The 20,914-nt window shown below is 35.1% G+C and overlaps 2 protein-coding genes across 5 annotated transcripts; one reads left to right on the top strand and one right to left on the bottom strand.

Moving 5' to 3' along the window:
• The first annotated feature begins 5,980 nt into the window (after positions 1-5,980).
• On the top strand, positions 5,981-7,436 carry LOC111903428 (uncharacterized). Its single transcript, XM_023899203.2, has 2 exons — positions 5,981-6,141; positions 6,522-7,436. The coding sequence occupies exon 2, from the start codon at positions 6,559-6,561 to the stop codon at positions 7,231-7,233; it is 675 nt and encodes a 224-aa protein (XP_023754971.1). The 5' UTR covers positions 5,981-6,141; positions 6,522-6,558; the 3' UTR covers positions 7,234-7,436.
• An 898-nt stretch (positions 7,437-8,334) lies between these two features.
• Positions 8,335-14,070, bottom strand: LOC111903427 (protein DA1-related 1). 4 transcript variants are annotated; one of them, XM_023899198.3, is made up of 12 exons: positions 13,904-14,070; positions 13,532-13,667; positions 13,039-13,181; positions 12,634-12,961; positions 12,409-12,556; positions 11,438-11,558; positions 11,254-11,337; positions 10,625-10,957; positions 9,937-9,999; positions 9,735-9,850; positions 8,806-8,864; positions 8,335-8,709 (listed from the first exon to the last, which is right to left on the bottom strand). In XM_023899198.3, the coding sequence occupies exons 3-12, from the start codon at positions 13,153-13,155 to the stop codon at positions 8,372-8,374; spliced, it is 1,707 nt and encodes a 568-aa protein (XP_023754966.1). In that variant the 5' UTR covers positions 13,156-13,181; positions 13,532-13,667; positions 13,904-14,070; the 3' UTR covers positions 8,335-8,371. The 4 variants fall into 4 exon arrangements, with proteins under 4 accessions (XP_023754966.1, XP_042756243.1, XP_023754968.1 ...); XM_042900309.2 differs by lacking the exon at positions 13,904-14,070 and adding an exon at positions 13,752-13,871; XM_023899200.3 differs by lacking the exons at positions 13,532-13,667; positions 13,904-14,070 and adding an exon at positions 13,266-13,493.
• Between the last annotated feature and the right edge of the window lie 6,844 nt (positions 14,071-20,914).

The following is a 20,914-nucleotide window of genomic DNA, read 5'->3' as shown; positions in this document are numbered from 1 at the left end:
TGTTATAGAATCCAGAGATGTGGAATTTTTCAAAGACAAGTTTTCAAGAGATTTTGAAAACTCAAATACAATAATATCCCCCAAGTACTTCTAGAGAAAATGTTCGACCTTCTCAAGTTATAGAAGAACTAAGGAGAAGTACAAGGGTTAAAAAAGAGAAAAATCTAGGATATGATTTTTTCTCTTACTTGGTTGAAGTTACTCAAACGAAAGTGATGAGAGTGGTCATTTTGCCATCAATTTAAATGATGGTCCTAAGACCTTCACCGAAGTTATGTCATCTATAGATGCTCCCATGCGGAAGGAAGTTATAAATGACAAAATAGATTCAATTATGTGTAAGGAAACTTGGGAATTGACCGATCTACCCTAAGGGAAGAGACCTATAGGATCTAAATGGATATTAAAGAAAAAATATCATTCATATGGATCCATATATGCCTCTAAATAAATATTAGTTGCTAAAGGGTACAACCAACAAGAAGGGATCGATTATTTCAAAACATATGCAACAGTTTTTATGATTAGTTTGATCATAACTCTCATAGAAATATCAACTTTGAAAGATTTACTTAGAGCAACCTGAAGGTTTCGTGATACCTGGACAAGAAAATAAAATGTTTAGACTTATTAATTCCTTATATGGTTTGAAGCAAGCTCCCAAACGTATGGCATGATAGATTCTACACCACTGTGACTACTTTTGGATTCCAACACAATGGTGCTGAAAAATGTATTTATTCCAAATGCACATCTGAATACATAGTCATTTTGTCTTTATGTCGATGATATGTTGATCATTGGTACTCGCCTAGAAGGTATTTTTGGGACGAATAAATGCATATCCTTGAACTCAATATGGAAGATCTTAGAGAATTTGATACAATTCTTGGTATCAAGGTGAAAAGGAAAGACACTCAGATTTCTCTAAGTCAGTCTCATTATTTAGTGAAAATTTTGGCTATGTTTCAACATATGAAATTAAGGAATTCAATACTCCTTTTGATTCAAGGGTAAAACTAAATGTGGACTCTAGTCGAGCAGTCGCTCAGTTAGAATATGCAAGTGCAATTGGGAGCATGATGTATGCAACACATTACACTCGACCTGACATCGCATTCGCTTTAAGCAAACTGATTAAGTATATTGTCAATCCAAGGACATAGCACTGGAAGGTAGTGAGTAGAGTACTGAGATACCTATAGAGGACAAGTACCTTTGAGTTTATGTATTCGTCATCTAAAATAATACTAGAAGGGTATTCCAATGCTAGCTGGATAGATCACACCAGTGATTCAAAATTCACAAGTGGTTAGATTTATGATGTAAAACCTGGATTTGAGGTATGATTTTTATATTTCAATTGTGACAATTCTAATGGCCACAACGTGGTGAAGAGATCGATACAACATGACATTTTGCTAGGATTGTGTATTTCATTTAAGTGGATGCTACGACATGGTCATTCAATTACCATGACGTGGTGACTCATTTTTGGAAAACCCTAAGTTTCAGACCTTAGGCCATATTTAAAGGAAGTGATGGCTAGGGTTTCACCCACCCTTAGCCTCCATCGCCTCCAAAACACCTTTGATAAACCCTAGCCCCCTTTTTGAAGTTCTTGGTTCATTTTTGGTAGTTTTCTGATCTTGAAAGGAAGAAGAAAGAGCTTTTGTGCATAGATCATGAAGCAACTTGTCTCTACTCCTTGTGTGCAATTTCTAGACCCTATGTAAGTCATCAAGTCCCCACCTTTTTTGTTCTCTCATCATAGATCTAGGTTTTATATCATATTTTGGTTCATCTTAGAGTTTGGGTTAGTTAGATGAGATAAAGTTTGTAACATTATGGCTCACCTTAGTCCCTTCATCACTATATATTATGGATCTAGAAGTTGAATGGGGTTTGAAAGCCATGCATGGGTTTTAGGTCCTTTTCTCATCATATTGACCTAGTTGAGTGAAGGAAATGCATTAGTCATGCATGTCCATAAAGTTTGGACTATTATGGATCGTTAGGGTCCTAAGAAACTTTTTGGAAAGTATAAGCAATGAGCCTTACAGATTAAGGAATCAATCCATTATGTTGTCATAATGCAGCAGCCACGACGTAGTGAGACGGGTGCCATGACATGGCGAAGGAGAATGTCACAACTGTTTTTTCTGGACTCTTCCATGACATGGTGGCATGCCTGCCACGATGTGGTAGCAGATTTTAATTGTGTCCAAGTTGAGTGGCCATGACATGGAGGTTGTTGACCGTTGACTTTTTTTTCAAATTATTAGTTCTAGAAGGATGACTAAGGGTTTACCTTGTATGATTCATTAGGAGGTGTGTAGCACCTACTTTCCATATGTGTGAGATTGTTAGCTGTTGGCTGCGATTTTGAGGCGAGTCTTCTCATTATACTATGTAGGATGCTAGTTTGTCTTTGTGACTCTTTCATGTATGTTGGGTGGGGCCCGTTATGTAACGGGCGGGAGCAGGTACAAATGTAACAACGTAAATTTTCAAAACAATTTTTCATTTTTAAAAACATTCATTCACTCATAAAATAATGTCAAAACACATTGTATCAAATGTTATCATCACAAAACATCTCCCCAGAATCTCAAACATAAACTCCAATGCATGTGTGTACGAATCATGTCGGCGCCTTCCCGCGCTCATCACTAGAACCTGAAACACATAACACAACAACTGTAAGCATAAATGCTTAGTGAGTTCCCAAAATACTGCATACAACACATACGCCACTCGAGGCTATAATACGACCCTACGGTCGATGTGTCTCAACGGGACCCTCCAGTCCTGTAGCTTGTTGGACCCTTTGGTCTGGTCATAGCTCGTTGGACCCTCCGGTCCGGTCTATAACATCATACAACATACATATATCACATAGCACATAAACTCAAACGTAACACATTAGACCCTCTGGTCAACAAATAATACCACTCTAGGTAACGTATAGTGAGAAGACTCACCTCGATGTCTCGGTAAGTATCTGACTCAGTAGAAATGTTATCTAGCCTCCGCCTAATCACATAAAGTAAATACTCTCATAAATACAACTGTACTCAACCTTAAAAGTCAACAAGGTCAACAGTCCAACTTTGACCCGACTCGTCGAGTGCACTAGGGAGACTCGGCGAGTCTACACGTGTCCACTGACTCTCTTAGTCCCTCTCTTGGCACGTCGAGTACTTCCCCGGACTCGACGAGTTCCACCTGGCATGAATTGCGGGGCCACCCCAACTCAACTCGCCGAGTCTCAAGAACAACTCGGCGAGTTCCAACTTGAACTCAGACTCCCCTGACTCTCCCTGACTCACCGAGTTATTCCCCAACTCGGCAAGTCCACTCACTGAGTGATTAACGGGCAACCTTCATACTACTCGCCGAGTCTGTTCTTCGGACTCGGCGAGTTCATGCCATGCACAAACTCTATACAACTCCTGAGGTCAGAACTGTTCTATACAGTCATAGATCTGGCCTCCCCAAGCATGATAACCACGTAAATCTCGGACCTTGGCACTCATATAACATCTAAATGGTCCAAAATGGTGATTTAGCCCCAAAAATGACATCCCAAGCTCATGGCTCCCAAAATAACTCATAAAGCTCCAAGGGTTAAGGCCTCTGGACCTCTTTGGGTCCAGATCCAGAACACAAACTCGAGAAAGGACCAAATGCTCTACTTAATCAACCTCTAAAAGGGTTAGAAAACCCTAACCCCAAGAATCAACACCAAAACTGAAGAAGGTCCGAGAATAATACCTCAATACAATCTCTATGAGCTCAAAACCACCAAAATCGCACCTCCTTTAGCCCCCTCTTGCCTTGGTCACTTCCTTCTTGCAAAAACACCCACAAAAGGATCAAGAATGGCCTCTTCTTCCTCACAAACGTTCTAGATCTCTTAGGGTTTCTCTCTGGGGGTTGGTGGCCGCAAATGACGGCCCTAAGGGCCTTTAAATAGGTCTCAAACCCTGGAAATTAGGGTTTCATTAAACAGCGTGGACTCGCCAAGTCCACTCATAAACTCGCCGAGTCCAGCTGTGAACTCGCATACGAATCCGCGACCATACTCGGCGAGTTTAGACGCCAACTCGCCGAGTCTCCCCACAATACCCAAAAATAAAAGAACAAAATATAATACCTGGGAATCCGGATGTTACAATAAGGGCGGGTCCTGATGTTATGTATAGTATGTGGTATTTTAGGGGACTCCCTAAGCTTTGTGTTTACGATTTTATGTTTAAAATGTTTCATGTACTTCTGGTTCCAAGAGAAAGGGCCTTGCTTGATCGTACTGCAACACCCAGAGATTTATTTCACAATATCTATTTGATTTACTTTGATGTTTGAAAATACTTTATACATTGGATGGTTTTAAACAATTGATTGTATGGTTCTTGGTGGTCTAAAAATGAAAAAAATTTACTTAGTATTTTTGGGACGTTGCATATACTCTAGCTTGTAGTGCTATTTCTTGGGAGATTAAGAAAAAGAGACATACATAACTCATTCAACGATGAAAGCAGAGGTAATTGCCTTAGCAGAAATAGACAAGAGGCAAAGTGGATTCAAGATCTACTCATGGATATCCGTCTGTGGGATATTCCAATGCCAGCTATACCCATGTACTGTGACATTGAGGCCACATTGTCTAAACTATACAATGCTGTATATAATGGGAAGTCGAGACATGTAGGTATGAAACACAATTTTGTGAGACAACTAATTGAGAGTGGTACCATTAAAGTTGTCTATGTCAAGACAAGTAGGAACTTTGCAAATCCACTTACCAAACATCTGATGAGAGATTTGGTTACATCTACCATGAGAGTCATGGGTCTAAAACCCCAATAGAATCACTTAGTGATAGAAACCTAACTTGACATTAGTATTCCTAATTCTCAAGTTTAAAGGGTAACAATGAAGTCATAAACATTAGAAGGTACTATCATTAATGATAGATCCATTCCTAATTCAAAAGCACTCTCTCTCTCAATCTCTCTCTCCCCCTTAGTGATTTATTCTTGGTTTCTAAGTATTCACTTTGCGTTTATCGTTTTCCATAGCTGTTGGAAAACCAATAAGTCTGTATTAAATCTTGGAGTTTTACTTTGTTGCTTACAACTGATAGAAGCAAACTAGGTATTCCAGGTTTTAGTACCAGATTCGAAAGAGGGAGCCGGAACTGGGTATTTCAGGTTTTAGAATAGGATGTTAAATAGAGAACTAGAACGGAGTAATACACAATTCAGGTTCTAATTTTCAATTTTTGGTCCCAACTTGTTCCATACCCATTTTATCCTGTCCGATACCCGGAACGAATTACTATATACTAGTCCGGTTCTCGGGTCTTATAATCCGTCAAATCCGGTTCCCGAATTTTCCGTGTCCGTGTTCGAGTCCGGGTCCAACGTTTCGGGTTTGGACCCACTTTCATCCCCAGTATCTATGACCAACGTCAATTTATGCCATTATCGCACATATCCGTCAAGTAACAATTATAGTTTCTAAAACTTTAAGGGGTTGAATTTAAGGTTTTTTTGTTTGAATGTGTGTGATGGATTTTTTTGCGGCTGATAATGAGTAATCAAGTATTGTTTACAGACTTTAATTGAAATATTTCAGTATCCTAGTATCCTCAAACTGATGTAATATGATCTAAAAGAGAAAAAGACAAAAATACCCTTGCATGCCTCGCACGTAGGGGATTTTAAAAGGTTAAATTAGATAGAAGGCTAACACAGTGGCTAAATGTGTAACAAAAACGTATGTCGAATATAGCCCCTACCAAAAGAAAAAAGATAAGTACCAAACGGACATGTTATCCAAAACCAGAAGGACCAATCGTGTAATTTACTTTATTTTTTTTCTCGGTTGTAATCTTGTATTTTGTTCTCTTACACAGTAGTTAAAAATTACAATACATAAATTGCGGATCCGTATACATTAGAATCTCGGGTCGAGTCGGAGCCATCTCGAATCAATCACCCCTTCCGTCTTCCGATTCTCTTGACTTTGTTTTTCAATCAAATCCCAATTTCCGTGTTATTGTGTCGACTCTCTCTCTCTCTCTCTCTCAACAATCACAAACCCTAATTTCGATCCATTCCCCCATCTACAGAGGTAATTGATTACTTGTTTCCCTTCATCTGTCTCCCTTTGATGTGCTCTCTTATATAATTCTGCTCTCTATAACAATTAATGTTAAATTTTGTGTAGTCCTTGATGATCTATGCCTAAATTAGTCGACTTGTTATTCATTTCGTAAACATATCAGATTCAATTTACTCAGTTGTCGATATTAGTTCAGTTTTTACCTTCTCCCTATGTTGAATTGTGATTTGCTTTTTTCATTCCGGAATCAATATATTGCTTCTTCTTAATTATCTAGAGTAGATTCCAAATCAATCAAACACGTTAAGCTGTGTAGAATCTCTATAATTTAATAATTTCATACAGTTCATCAAATTTGTAAATACTAACACGAAAAGTAAAATTCCCAGGGGGTACTTTAGTCAATGTGCACACACAGTTTCAAAAATGTCGAGTAATATCAGCGAATCAACAAGGAAGCCACAAGAAACTACATCATCAAACACAACCACAAACGATGCTGGTGATTTCGAATGCAATATTTGCTTCGAATTAGCTGAAGATCCAATCGTCACTTTATGTGGTCATCTCTTTTGTTGGCCATGTCTATACAAATGGCTTCACATTCACTCACGTTCACAAGAATGTCCAGTATGCAAAGCCCTAATTCAACAAGACAAATTAGTCCCTTTATACGGAAGAGGAAAAACCCAAACCGACCCTCGGTCAAAACCCTTGCCCGAATTCGAAATCCCACATAGACCATCCGGGCAGCGACCTGAAACTGCCCCACCTGCCCAAGATAACGCTACAAACTTTCCGAATTTCGGATTTGGAGGATTTGTTCCAATGGCTTCTGCAAGATTTGGGAATTTTGCTATGTCTTCAGGAATCGGAGGTTTGTTTCCTTCTTTACTTGATATGCAAGTTCATGGGTTTCAGAATCCTTTACAATATGGGCCTATTAGACATGGATATGGGCCGAGGTTTTCGAGTGGGTTTCATGGTGGACATCATGTTCATGAGATTTTTCATTCGAGGAGAGGGAATCAAGAGTATAATCTTTTGAAGACGTTGCTTTTGATGATTGGGATCTTTATTGTTCTTGTGATGATCTTGTAAAGTCATGGATTTGATCTTGAAGTTAGAGAAGGTTGTTAGTGTTGTGTTCATATAATAATAATTAATAACTTTGTAATTGCGCTATATAATATGATTCTATATCGTGTAAAAGATATAGAATGGTTATATGTTCTTTTCGTTTATGAATTATGAATTGTGTAGTTGAACGTTAAAGATTCTATATAAAATGCAATTACAATTTCTATCGGGTTTAATTTTCTTATCTTTGTCTATCATTTGTATCCTCCTGATATGTGAAAAAGATGTGAATGCCCTTCTCATCATCAAAATCTGATAACAAGTTAAAAATTCGCTTTTGATATGTGCAAAAAACATAAATGTCTTTCCTTGTCATAACAATAGCCTTACTTTTTTTCCGATTCAAAAATTTGCTCTCGATATGTGTAAAATACGTGAATGCCTTTCTTTGTCTTCAGATTAACCTTAATTTTCTTTTTCACTCAAAAAAGATCGGACAACTCGCTTTTAACATGTGCAAAAGATGTGAATGTTCATCCTTGTCGGCAATATAGTCTTAATTTTTTTATTTTTCACTCAAAAGGATTGGACAACTCGTTATAATATGTGCAAAAAACGTGAATGCTCTTGTCATGAATATAGACTTAATTTTTTTTTTTCACTCAAAAAGATCAGATAACACGCTCTCAATATGTACAAAAGACGTAAATACCCTCCTCATCATAAAAGTAGCCCTAATTTTTTGTCGCAGATCAGACAACAACTCGCTCTCAAAATATACAAAAGACGGGAATGCCCTTATCATCAAAATAGCCTTAATATTTTTCCTACTCAAAAGTTGGGAAATTGATTTGTTCTCCGTAAATGCAAAAAGACATGATTACTCTTCTCTTTCTTATCATCAAAATAGCCTTAAAAAGTTTATACAATAGTCTTGTCCTATAAACACAACAAAAAAAAAAAATAAAAACATATACATGCTTCTTCATTTATATTCTTTCTTTTTCCCTATACATATATATATATATATATATATATATATATATATATATATATATATATATATATATATATATATATATATATATAAATGTTTGTAAACAATTCTATAATTCAACCATCTAATTAATCTTTTTTTTTATATATATATTTGTTTAAACTAACAAGGAAATCTTCCAGTAAGTCGAATATGATCAAGAGTGCTTCTAAGCCCATATTTAAGCACGGATTTATTCCCTTCTCTAAACCCATCACCATAAGCTGCTGAGGTGTCCGTTTCAATTTGGTGTTTAAAAAACTCACCAAGTTGCTTCTCAAAATCAGACCTTTTTCCTTTTTTTGATGACGTGGCAACAGTTGCAGATGAAGAAGATGATGACGTGGAACTGGAAGCAATATTTGAGCTACCAGAACCAGCCATAATCTCTGAATCCAACCACATGTGAGCTAAAACTTGACAGATTCCTTCTTCAACATTAGGTGGAATGTTAGAGAACCCTGTTAAATTCCAATTTTACCCTCCATGAGAAAAAAAACCCAAAATAAATCGATTTTTTCATTATCCTCGTAGAAAACATGAAAAAAAAAACGAACCTTTAAGCCGGAGCCATGCGTGCATCATTTCGTGAGCCAATATTGAACCGGTCAATAACCTGAATTTATGAAGTCTTTTTTTTGTTATAACTCATATAATAAAAAAACTAAATATTTACAACTTTCATCCCTGTAGTTTTTAAAAACTTACAGTTCTAGTACGGATGTTTGATTTGTTGCAAATACAATTCCTAAAACGTAGTCTTATTGCACCATAACATGTTTCGCCCAGCCACTAAAATCCACTTTTAATGACCAGGAAGTAATAATGCATTGAAACTACATTTAAGGGACCATTCTTGTAACAAGTCAAAATATCTGGACTGAATTCGTATCTTTTTAAAGATCGTAGGGATGAAAGTTGTAGTTTAGTCTATGATAAAAAAAAGGAAAATCTTAATAAAGTCTCAATATTTTGGTTAGTTTACGGTTTAATCGTAACATTTATTTTTTAAACAAAAAAATCCTGATTATCTAATTTTATAAAATAATCTGCCATTTTTTGTTGAAAAAAAATAAGAATTGTTTCATTAATTTGGTCAAAATATAAAAAAAAAATCAAGGCTTTTCTGTTAAAAAAATATAAGATAGAGATTAAACTGTAAACTCGCCCAAAATATTGGGATTTTATGGGAAATCTCCCATAAAAAAACGAGCATAAATTAAATTGTTGATGAGTGAATTTGTCCCAAGATTAAATAGTTTCCTCTTGCCATTTCACTCCATATTTTCAATCGTTGTAACAATTTTGGTCCCTATAGTGACCAAACTCACTATTATAAATACAATCTTTGAACAAACTCGGGGACCAAAGTAGTTATAGGCACCAAAATTGTAAGAGAAAAGCGTTTCGGACCAAACCTACAGTTTTTAAACAAAATCAAGGACCAAAAGTGTAATTTACTAAAAAAGAAAGAGGAATTAATTACCTAGGGAGACTGTATAAGATGAGAATGGCTGTGACTTCACATCGACGAATTAGCTTATAAGGTTCTGTAAACATGTCAATTAAACGTCCTGCTCCAACTCTTGGTCGTTTTGTTATCTGTATTTTTTATTAAATTAAATAAAAATAAAACAGAAAATGAAAAATAAATAAATAATAAAAATAGTTAGTGTTGATGTTCATACAGTGCTGATAGTTTGTTCCTCTGATAGACAAAGTCCTCTAGTTTCGGGCATGTGGTGATGACCCTGCCATCAAATAAGGATTAAATATATAAAATATTAAAAATGACATTGAAAACGAAAATTAAACACGATGTATTATTTTTGTTCTACACTATAGATGAATGTATTATAATTAATGAATTGTTTATTTACAACTATAAAAATTAAACATAAGAAAAAAATATTAAGACCAAATAGTTTTATAGAAACGTTTTTGAAATTAAATTATAACTCTTAAAAAAAAATCATTTGAAGTTAGATAAATAATTAAAATTATATCGCAGTTTTTCGTTTGAAAAAAAAATGAAAACTAATAAAATGGGATGGATGTGTTTTGTTGGATTTGCACAAAATGATGGTAGGAATGAGATAGATAGTGGGTGTAATAAAGAAGGTAATGGAATGAGTCGTTACATTCCATGATCATGGGAATGAAATGAATTTTCATATGAATCGTACATTTTGTTTCATCGATGAAACAAATTGTTTTTTCATTCCATTCCCATCTCGATTCCATTAATTCCTTCTCAATTCCAACGGAATCACCAATTCCATTCCTTCTCAATTCCAACGGAATCACCAATTCCATTCCTTCTCAATTTCGTTATACCAAACAAGACCTAAAAAACTACATACGGAATTTACTCACATTTTTTTCGCCTTCCATGGCTTCATTTAGAGCTTGTCTTTCAACCAACAACAATGGAACTTGTTGCTCAATTTTCATGTTCAATCCTTCATAAAAATCTTGGATTTCAAGATAAAGTGGTTGGCATTCATGAGTATCCATTATAGCGGAATCAAGGCACTCCAAGCATAGCTTTCGACCATCATCTAATAACAAATATTTCGTGTCTCTTGTCTCCATTCTTTCACAACTACAACATCGAGGAGTCCTATCATGCTCATGTGATGGACAATACTTTTGTGCCCAAAAAGGATGCGCCCTATATTCAATCAATCCATTTCCATTCGTTGGAATCTACACAAATAGTTGAAATTTGTAAGTTTATCTGATGTAATAGAATGACTAAAGAACGAAATTGAAAAGGTTATGAAATGAGTCATTATATTATTGATCATATTTTATTGGTTTGTAGTAACGAAATGAATTTATGTATGAATTTCTATATTAATTAATACAATGTACAATTATAAATTTGTTATATATTATTTTATTATAGGTATCCGAATTTTATTTAGTCACAAAAAACAAACAAAATTAAAGATGGAAAAGGGGTCTAATTGAATAAAAGAAAGATCTTGAAACAAACTTACAAAGTTTTTGCACACGTCACATCTTGGGTGATGGTGTTCTTTATAGCATGATCGGTGAAATGGCCGGTTTTCAGACATGGAGAACTGTATAAAAACATTTCAATTTAACTTATAATGTCAAATTAATCATGGATTTTTATTTTTTGTTTTTATATTATTTTTTATTTAGGGTATAAAGTTAGACCTCATAATCAGATATTGGTAGATTGCAAGCATGACAACGGAAACATTCGGGATGCCAAACTCCTCCCATGCAACTTAGAAATCTCCCATGGCCGATTTCTACGTTGCAACCGGCACATATCCTGTAATTTAGGGGTATGAAATGAAATTCAATAATGAAAAGTAAATGCAATATTTTCATTTTTTTTATTTATATCTAGACACAATTTGTTTAATATATATATATATATATATATATATATATATATATATATATATATATATATATATATATATATATATATATATATATATATATATATATATATATATATATATATAATTTTTTTTATTATTTCAACGAGGTCCGTTCCATTGTGTTTTGTTAACAAATGGATATAACTTCATTTTGCCAAACATGTTTATTGGATTTCATCATTCCTAAAAAGGTACAAATGGTATACGTAGGAATTAAATTCTATTTTTTTTTTTAATTAAAAGGCCAAATATCCTTATTATGTACATTGAAATAAATAAAACAGAATCATCTAATATAAATTAATCGGTTCCAAAAAATCTATATAAATTAATAAAAAATTAAAAATATATAAAAAAAGTAAAATCCATATCATTTCATTTATAATTTTATATCGTTTGCCAAATCTGGACGAGAAAAATTATGATTTCTAATTTCTTTATACCCGAATTTCTTTGACATATATATTTGATTCATTTCAAAAAAAAAAAAATTACGAAACAAATGCTTGCAAATCGAATTCTTTCCAAAATCACATTATGATAGATGAAATCCATCACACGTGGAGTTTAAAGGATTCCAATGGAATTGAATTGTTCCTGGAATGGAATTACAATTCCGATTCCGTTGGAATCTGTAAGATTCTCAACCAAACATGCACTTATTCTTTTGTTTGCTAATTGGAGTGACACGAACATAACAATTATGATTAATAACACGATGAGTTCTCCATATACCTGTATCCACCGGAATAGGAGTATGACAAAGGCGGAATCACGTTTCCATAATCATTCTGAGGTGGTGAAATATCCACATTCAAACTTTCTTCAAGAGCCTTGGCAAGCTCTTCATCTTCCTCTATATGAGAATCATTATCATCATCATCTAACAAAATCAACATTGGAATCCATAAATACATTATTCTTTCTTGAATTATTAAAATTAAAAACATTGCTACTCACCGATTACTTTTTTTCCTTTATCTTCTTCGGAATCGGAATCTGATTCCGATTCCGTTCCATCTTCTTCTAGACAAGAACCCGCTCGTTTTTCATCGTCTTCTTCACATGAAATTGATCCATGGTCATCACCATCACCATCACCATCACCATCCTCCTCCTCCTCCTCCTCCTCATCATCATCATCATCATCATCATCATCATCATCATCATCATCATGTTCATTGCTATCTTCTTCTTCAACAGAAATGGTGCTTCTTGCATCTTCTTCTAAAAGGGAAAGTGCAATTGCTCGATCAATTTCTTCACTATCAAAGTCGGATAATGTCTCCTACATCATCAAAATAACCAAATAATGAAAACTACACATAAAATCAAAGAAAACAGGGGAATGGAATCACTGATTACCAAGGTTGTTGAATTAGACTCCAATATTCCTTCTTCATCTCCATATCTTCCATGGTGTTTCCTTGAGATTTTATCACTCAAACCAAACCCCCTAAGAATCTTTGCCAAACAACCCATCACACAAAACTCGGGACTCTGTTTTTCTGCATTTCATAAAACTCAAAATTATACATAAACACACATTTAATAAAATACCCAATTACAAGAAATTAACAATTTTGAATTACCCGATTAGTAGAAGTTAATTGATCAGAAGGAAATTTTATTTCAATGAATAAGCTATATCAATAATTGCATGAACACCTCAATCACAGCAAAGCAATGGCGTAAATATTCAATTGAAGCAAAAGAAAATTGTAATTAATAATCCATATTTGATTTCAACTTCCACCAACAAAAAATTTAAATAAAAAAAAATAAGCATCTTCCAGATAGACTTTGTCTGTTTTCGGACATCAAATTCATAATCAATAAAAATAATTGAAAATCTCACCTTCAAAAACTCTGATGAAACCATGGATGATCAAACGAACCCAATTCCATTATAAACATAATCACGAAAAGAGCTTAAACATCAATATCATAATCCAAATTCGTGAGTTCCCACATTCCATTTATACCCATAACACCTGATGAAAACAACATCAGAGATGATTAAAATCAGGAATTTGCAGGTGAAGAAGAAAGAGAAAGATCAGAGTAAAGAAGACGACAATGATTGGAACTACTTAAAGCCTACGCTAAGCAAAAGGGAACAGAGTAGAATCATGAAAACAGTTTGAAAAATTCAAACTTTTAATCATAAATAAATCATCATAATTCGAAAGAGTAGAATCAAAATCGGCAAATGGGGGTTGAAATTTACCAGTTTGTGTCAGTTCTTGATGTGGGACCTTTTTGCCCCCAAATATGTCTATGATTAGGCCATTACAGGTCAAAATTTTGATTGGAATTGCCTACTATTTTTCATCCATTGATGACAGAGGGGAAGAAGATAAAATATGGGGTTTGTCTATTCTTTGACTAATTTTTGGGAGACATAAGCATAATTTTGTGATTAATTATTGTTAATAAGTATTGGATTTATTGATAAAGATATATAAGAAAATTATAAAAGGAATGAGCTTTTTTTGTGGTGGGTTAGTGGGTCGGTGAGTATGATCCCTTTTAGATGGGAGAGGCTACTGAAAAAGTCACTTGCACGCATGCATTTTACCTTTTGTTGCACTAATGTTTTTCTCATATATATATATATATATATATATATATATATATATATATATATATATATATATATATATATATATATATATATATATATATATATATATATATATATATATATATATATATATATATATATATTAAATTGTAAAAGATAGTATAAATTGAAAAAATTGCCTTTGTGTCAATGTTTTAAAACCCAGGTCGACCCGGTCGGTTCAACCGCTTGGACCGTGACCCAGGGTAGAAGGCGAGTCAATTGAAACCGGTTTTTTGTAAAAATGCGAACCGGATCGAACCGGCCGGGTTTCCCCTAAACCGTAGTTCGACCGCTTATGTTGAACCGGTTAAACCGGGTTGACCCGTTTCAATAGAGTTTCGACCGCTTTGTGGACATCAAATTATTAGTTTTATATGTTTATGTATTATGCATTAAAGTAAAAATATATAGAAATAGAAAAAGACCATAAACCGGGTTGACCCGGCGGTTGAACCGGTTGACCCGTGAACCGGTCATCACACCGGATCAACTAAAAATCCGGGTCTTAAAACATTGGTTTGTGTTTGAGGTTAATTATGCCTTGGTGATTATATATATATATATATATATATATATATATATATATATATATATATATATATATATATATATATATATATATATATTTGTTTTTTTAATTCGGACCATTTTGCACATATTTTTTTTACACATTCGATTTTTGCATTATATCGTCATTTGTTTTCTTTTGGTTAAAACGTCTCACGTGTCTTGCTTCAGGGGTAATTTTGTCTTTCTACTTTTAAAAGTCCGCACACCTTTGGTCATATTACTGTTGCATTGTCATCTTTTTTATCTTTTTGTTTCACATTCGTTTCGTCATCCTTGTCTTTTTCTAGTAAATTATGCGAATGTCCCTATAGTTTAGGTAATCTGCACTTGATTCCTATTTTATTTTATTGTTTAACATATAACAATCTAAAAATAGTATTTTACCCTTGTTTTTTTTTTTTTTTAAATCTTTTTTGTTATTTTCATTTATGTTCTTAACTTATTGATATTTAAAAAACAGTAATAATATATATGGGCCCACGTCCCCACCCAACCCCCTCCTTCTCGGTACTTAACTTCTAGAGAAGAGTTACCCCGCTCGTCTTTTCTTGCAAGACTACCGTCAAACCACCACATCCTTCATATGAAGTAAATCAAAACTAAATCACAGGAAAATAATAATAGAAACCATATATGAAGCAAATCACTACCGTATTTGAAGTAAATTTGAAGGAAATCAAACTGAAAAACGGTAAAAGAAAATCGGAACAAGATAAAATTGAAAATTTAAACCACCGTCACCTCCTTTTCCGTCTTCGCTGGCAAGACTGTCGCTATGATGCCACAAAAATAGATAAATCTATTCACAAAATTCTAGATGCAATTGATGAACAAAAATATAAATACATTTACAAATTAACAAATTTTAATGAGCAGTTTTTCAATATACAAAAAACCCAGATCAACGTTAAGCTTTTATTCATAAATTTCAACAAAAAACCATTTTTAAAAACCCATAGTAATGACATCAAATTTCAACAAGAAACCATTCTTAAAGCAATCATTGGTTCTTCTCCAATCATCACTAGGAACTCCTTTAATATGGAGAGAAAAGACTTGATTGTGTATCATACGATTAGTATTCACCTTTATGTTCCCCGTGCTTGCTTTGACCGACTCCCGTTCTCTTAGTTCGCACTCGAACTTGTCGGTTTCTTCAACGATAAGATGAGCAATGCCGTAAGGGGAGTTTGTGACTTTGTTTAAGAGAAAGGTTAGTGTTAGGAAGACAACAATGAAGAAGGTTGATAGGTTGATGTAACGTCCCAAAACTAAGACCCAAAAATTTCATTTTTAATTTAATAAAACCAATATCCCAAAAACATCATAATAGAAATCCAGATAAAAAAATGTACCAAACATCATATCATATCAGAGTAAATCAAAAATACGGAACGAGGTGGTGTGTTCTCTACAGTCAACCCAAGATTTTCCATTTGGAACCAGAAGTACCTGAAACATAAACTGAAAACTGTAAGCACAAAGCTTAATGAGTTCCCCAAAATACCACATACCATACATAAATAAACACATAACGAATCCCCGCCAAATGAGTGTATCGGACCCCGCCTACACTCGCATAACAGGCCCCGCCTACTGAGTATAACGGGCCCTACCAAAATTACATATCGGGCCCGCAAACTGAGTATAACATGCCCCACCCTACATACAAATCATATAAGCACATACACATACAAGAGTCACACACACACATCTAGTATCTTAGCATCACTGACTATGGGAGACATTTGTGCCTTAGACCCGCTAAAATCGTGAAGAAACTCACCTCTGAATCCAAACAATAGCTGAATAGGTCCCGACTCCAAATATCAGCTATATCTGTCACCTATTCATCAAATAATGATCAATCCTTAGATACAACTCAAAATACCTCAAATACCCCTTAGGTCAAACTTGGTCAAAGTCAATAGTCCATATTGACCCAACACGTCGTGTTGTCCCTTGGCCACACTGTGTTCTGCCAGCATCCAAACAGTCAGAAAAAACCCCAACCAACATGTTATGGGTTCCTAAATTTCAACAACTTAATACATTTAGTTGTTTTCTTCGACTCCAAGAGCTATAAAGCTCAGATCTAGACCAAAATGCGATCTAGAAGGATAAAGTTTCCAACTTTATCCATTGGGGCTACCCAAAAAGGTCCAAAACCCAATCCATAAAGCTTAGTAATGCAAGGGCTTAACCAATAAGCACTTAATCCTTAAAGTCTGAAGTCTATCCTTTCCAGAAGTGATACTAACACCAAAATCATCCCAAAGGCTGGTGCTTTATAGACATACATATCCAATGCATGTCTTAAACCATATTAGGTCAAAATGAGGGTCTATGACCTAATATATATATATATATATATATATATATATATATATATATATATATATATATATATATATATGCATGACATCAAAACTTGATTATAATCCAGATCCAAGACACTACTAGCTCATCTTGACCTAGAGATTCATAAATTTGCAAACTTTATAAGGTCTAACCATTCCAACATTCAAGAACAAGAAACTAAAGGGACAAAACTCAAGATTAACAACTTGGAATGATAAAAAAAATGAGTCTTGGACACTTACAAAGGTCCAGAAGAGTGCCAAGGTGAAGAATGGAGACTTGTTTGCTTGATATTTGCTTCCTTCCTCCTCGTTCTTCCTTCTTTAGCTTCAACAACACCAAACTAGTTCAAATATAAATGAAGATGATTAGGGGTTGCAAGTAATGATTTGGAGGAATGGAGGCTAATGTGAGGGAGGCTATAAGGGGTTTAAGGATCCTTAAATAAGGCTCAACCCTTAAACTTTAGGGTTTTCTCCATCAGCCGCCACCACGCCGTGGTGTAACACCGCCACGCCATGGTGGTCCATTAAGCTCCGGGGCCAAAGGCTTATCGCCACATTATGGTGAGGCTCCACCACATTGTGGCCAAAGAGAAATTATGCATAATTCGGGAATAATTTCATACCTGGAATCGAGTGTTACAAATCTCCCCCACTTGAATCAGACTTCGTCCTCGAAGTTCGCCGCCTCAAATAACTCTGGGTAGTGCTCTCTCATCTCATCTTCCGACTCCCACGTCCATTCAGAACCCTTGTGGTGCTGCCATTGCACCTTCACTAACTCAAAAACCTTGTTCCTTAAGGTTTTTGTCTTCCGATCAAGAATCGCCACCAGTCTCTCAATATAAATCAGGCGGCTATCTATGTAAATATCATCCATGTTACCACTACGGAATCGTCCATTAAGCACTTACGCAATTGATAGGCATGGAATGTGCTATGAATCTGACTGAGCTCATCTGAAATATCCAAGCGATATGCAACCCAATCCACCCGAGCCAAAACCCTGAATGGACCAATATATCTAGGGGCCCATCTTGCCCTTCTTCATAAATCAGGTGACACCCTTCCAAGATGATACCTTTAGGAGAACCATATCCCCCACCTAGAATTCTATGTCTGACCAACGTCTGTCAATATAACTCTTCTGCCGACTCTAAGCTGTCTGGAGCCTACTCCAAACTCGCTGAATCAGCTCTGTGGTCTTGAGTACCACCTCGGTACTCCACATGACCCGCTAACCGACTTCACCCCAAAAAATCAGGGTTTTGCATTTCCTCCTGTAGAGCATCTCAAAAGGAGGCCGATCAATGTTGGCGTGATAACTTTTGTTATACAAAAATTCTGCTAACGGAAGATACGTATCCCAACTCCTACCAAAGTCCAAAACGCACGCCCACAGCATATCCTCAAGGTTCTGAATAGTCCACTCGCTCTGGCCATCGGTTTGCGGATGGAATGATATGTTGAAATGAAGACGAGTACCCAACTCGTCGTGGAACCTCTTCCAAAACCTGGAAGTGAACTGGACATCTTTGTCAGAAACCACCGAAATCGGCACCCCATGACGTGCCACAACCTCACTGATATAAATCTCAAACAATTTCTCTAAAGAAATACTATTATGAATCAAAATCAAATGTGTGCTCTCGGTTAATCGATCCACGATGACCCATATCGAATCCACTCTACGCGCAGTCTGGGGTAACTTCATGATGAAATCCATAGTAATATCCTCCCATGTCCATACAAGAATCTCCAACGGCTGCATCTTGTCGTGAGTTCTCAGATGCTCAGCCTTTACTTTCTTACAAGTCAAGCATCGCTCCATATACCATGCCACATCCCGCTTCATGTAGGGCTGAAGTGTCGATTGAATCGAGTATGAATTACTAGATCAGAGTAAAGAACAAATTTAGAACACAAGATCTAAATAATAATTGGTTGGCTCAATATATTGCTTTTTGGAGAATACAAGAGGTAAACATAGAATACAATCAGTCAGCAAAAAGTTAACCTCTAAGATATGAATCCATCCCATATATAGGGATACTGAAAGCACACAAAAAATATAAGGGACTTCGACATTACAGATTTGAAACTAAAATGCCTTTATAATAATATTACAAACTAACTTTCAATACTCTAGACGTCCTAGACACATTCGACATCTCAAAACAATATTCGATCTCAACATTCTCCTCCTTTATGAGAAGTGTCGAATCTAAGCCATTAGCATCTGAGCAGTTTTATGGAGAACTCTTCGAACCTTAGCATACCAATTAATCACTAATCAAATTTCATCCTTCTCTTCATCATTGTTCTTAGCACAGTTGTTCATTCGTACCAAGAGATTCATATAATGGGAAGAAGTATACCTCTCAACATCAAACACTTGGAATAAAAACGTTGCGTTGTTTCCCTTCTTATTTTTTCCAATAAACACAATTTCTAGTGGTTTCAAACAAATCTCCCCATCTTCATAATCTTTCAAACTAGCTTGGCTCTTCAACATTGATTGAGGAACTATAACCTATCTTCCCAATGTTATAGCTAACTCAATGCCAGTTAAAGCTAAAGCACCATAGTAGCCATCAATGAACACCTTTATGTGTGCGAACCCAAGTAAGAAATCCTCTTTATTGGTCACCTGTGGCTTCAACACATCAACAAACTTCAAGATCTTCTCAACACACAACAATTCATGTAGGTTCATCAAGGAAAAGTCTGCAACCGAGAAATCAAAAGCAACATTGTTGGCTCGGATGGCATGATATCGAAAATTCTACAACATACCCTCGAACAAAACATCTTTGGATATATTGAGAACTCGAACTATCTTGACTAAGGACCAAATTTCGTCTTCCTTCTTTCCAAGTACTGCATGGAACCAAAAGTTCATTTGCTTAAATAAAAGTTTATCTTTGTACTTATCAACAATCTTAAATTGCTCATCTAGGAACATCATCTTGTTGAACGGAAAATCTAACAGATTAAAATCAGTGTTCTCTGTATCGTAACTCTTCTTAGGTGCTTTTTCAAAATCATGCATCTCTCCTGAAACAGCTGAAGCTTCGATATACTCATAAGTATAATGCTTTGAAGGATCACCTTTGTTGAGACTAGGAGGATCATTTGCTGTCTGTCAAAGGATGCTTTGGATTTGTCTCTGTTTTCCATTTCAATTTCTAGAGCTGCTTTGTTTTCTTCTTTTGAAAGCTTTGTAAAAATACCCTTTCCCTTGTTATGCAATACTTCAGTAGAAGGAGGTGTTTTGAAGAACTTGACCCTCCCCCAGCAGACCCAATCACAACCCCTTTAGTTATTGGTTTAGTTGTTGTTGTTGTTAATGTTATAATCATGGATATCTTTGGTAATGAAGTGTGAAGTTGAGTAGTTATCACCTTTACAATGACCTTTGCATCATCATCTCCTTTAGAAGATGTTGGATTAGTGTCTAAGTCCATAACTGTTTTGGTATGTACTTGACCCGATTATGAGCATGGTCCTTTTGGGTTGCCTTCACTATAGCAATATGTAGGATGATTTAAGGAGAGAAAGGTTTAAATATGATTTATTAATATATTATGAGAATAATATATTAAAGGAGAAATCATATTGTTTAATTAATATTAGTCAAGAATTAATTGTTAATTAATTTTGTGGCTAAAAGAGATTA

This window comes from Lactuca sativa, chromosome 3 (genome assembly GCF_002870075.4).
Source record: "Lactuca sativa cultivar Salinas chromosome 3, Lsat_Salinas_v11, whole genome shotgun sequence".
NCBI lineage: Eukaryota > Viridiplantae > Streptophyta > Magnoliopsida > Asterales > Asteraceae > Lactuca > Lactuca sativa.
This window is presented reverse-complemented; position numbering and strand designations above follow the sequence as displayed.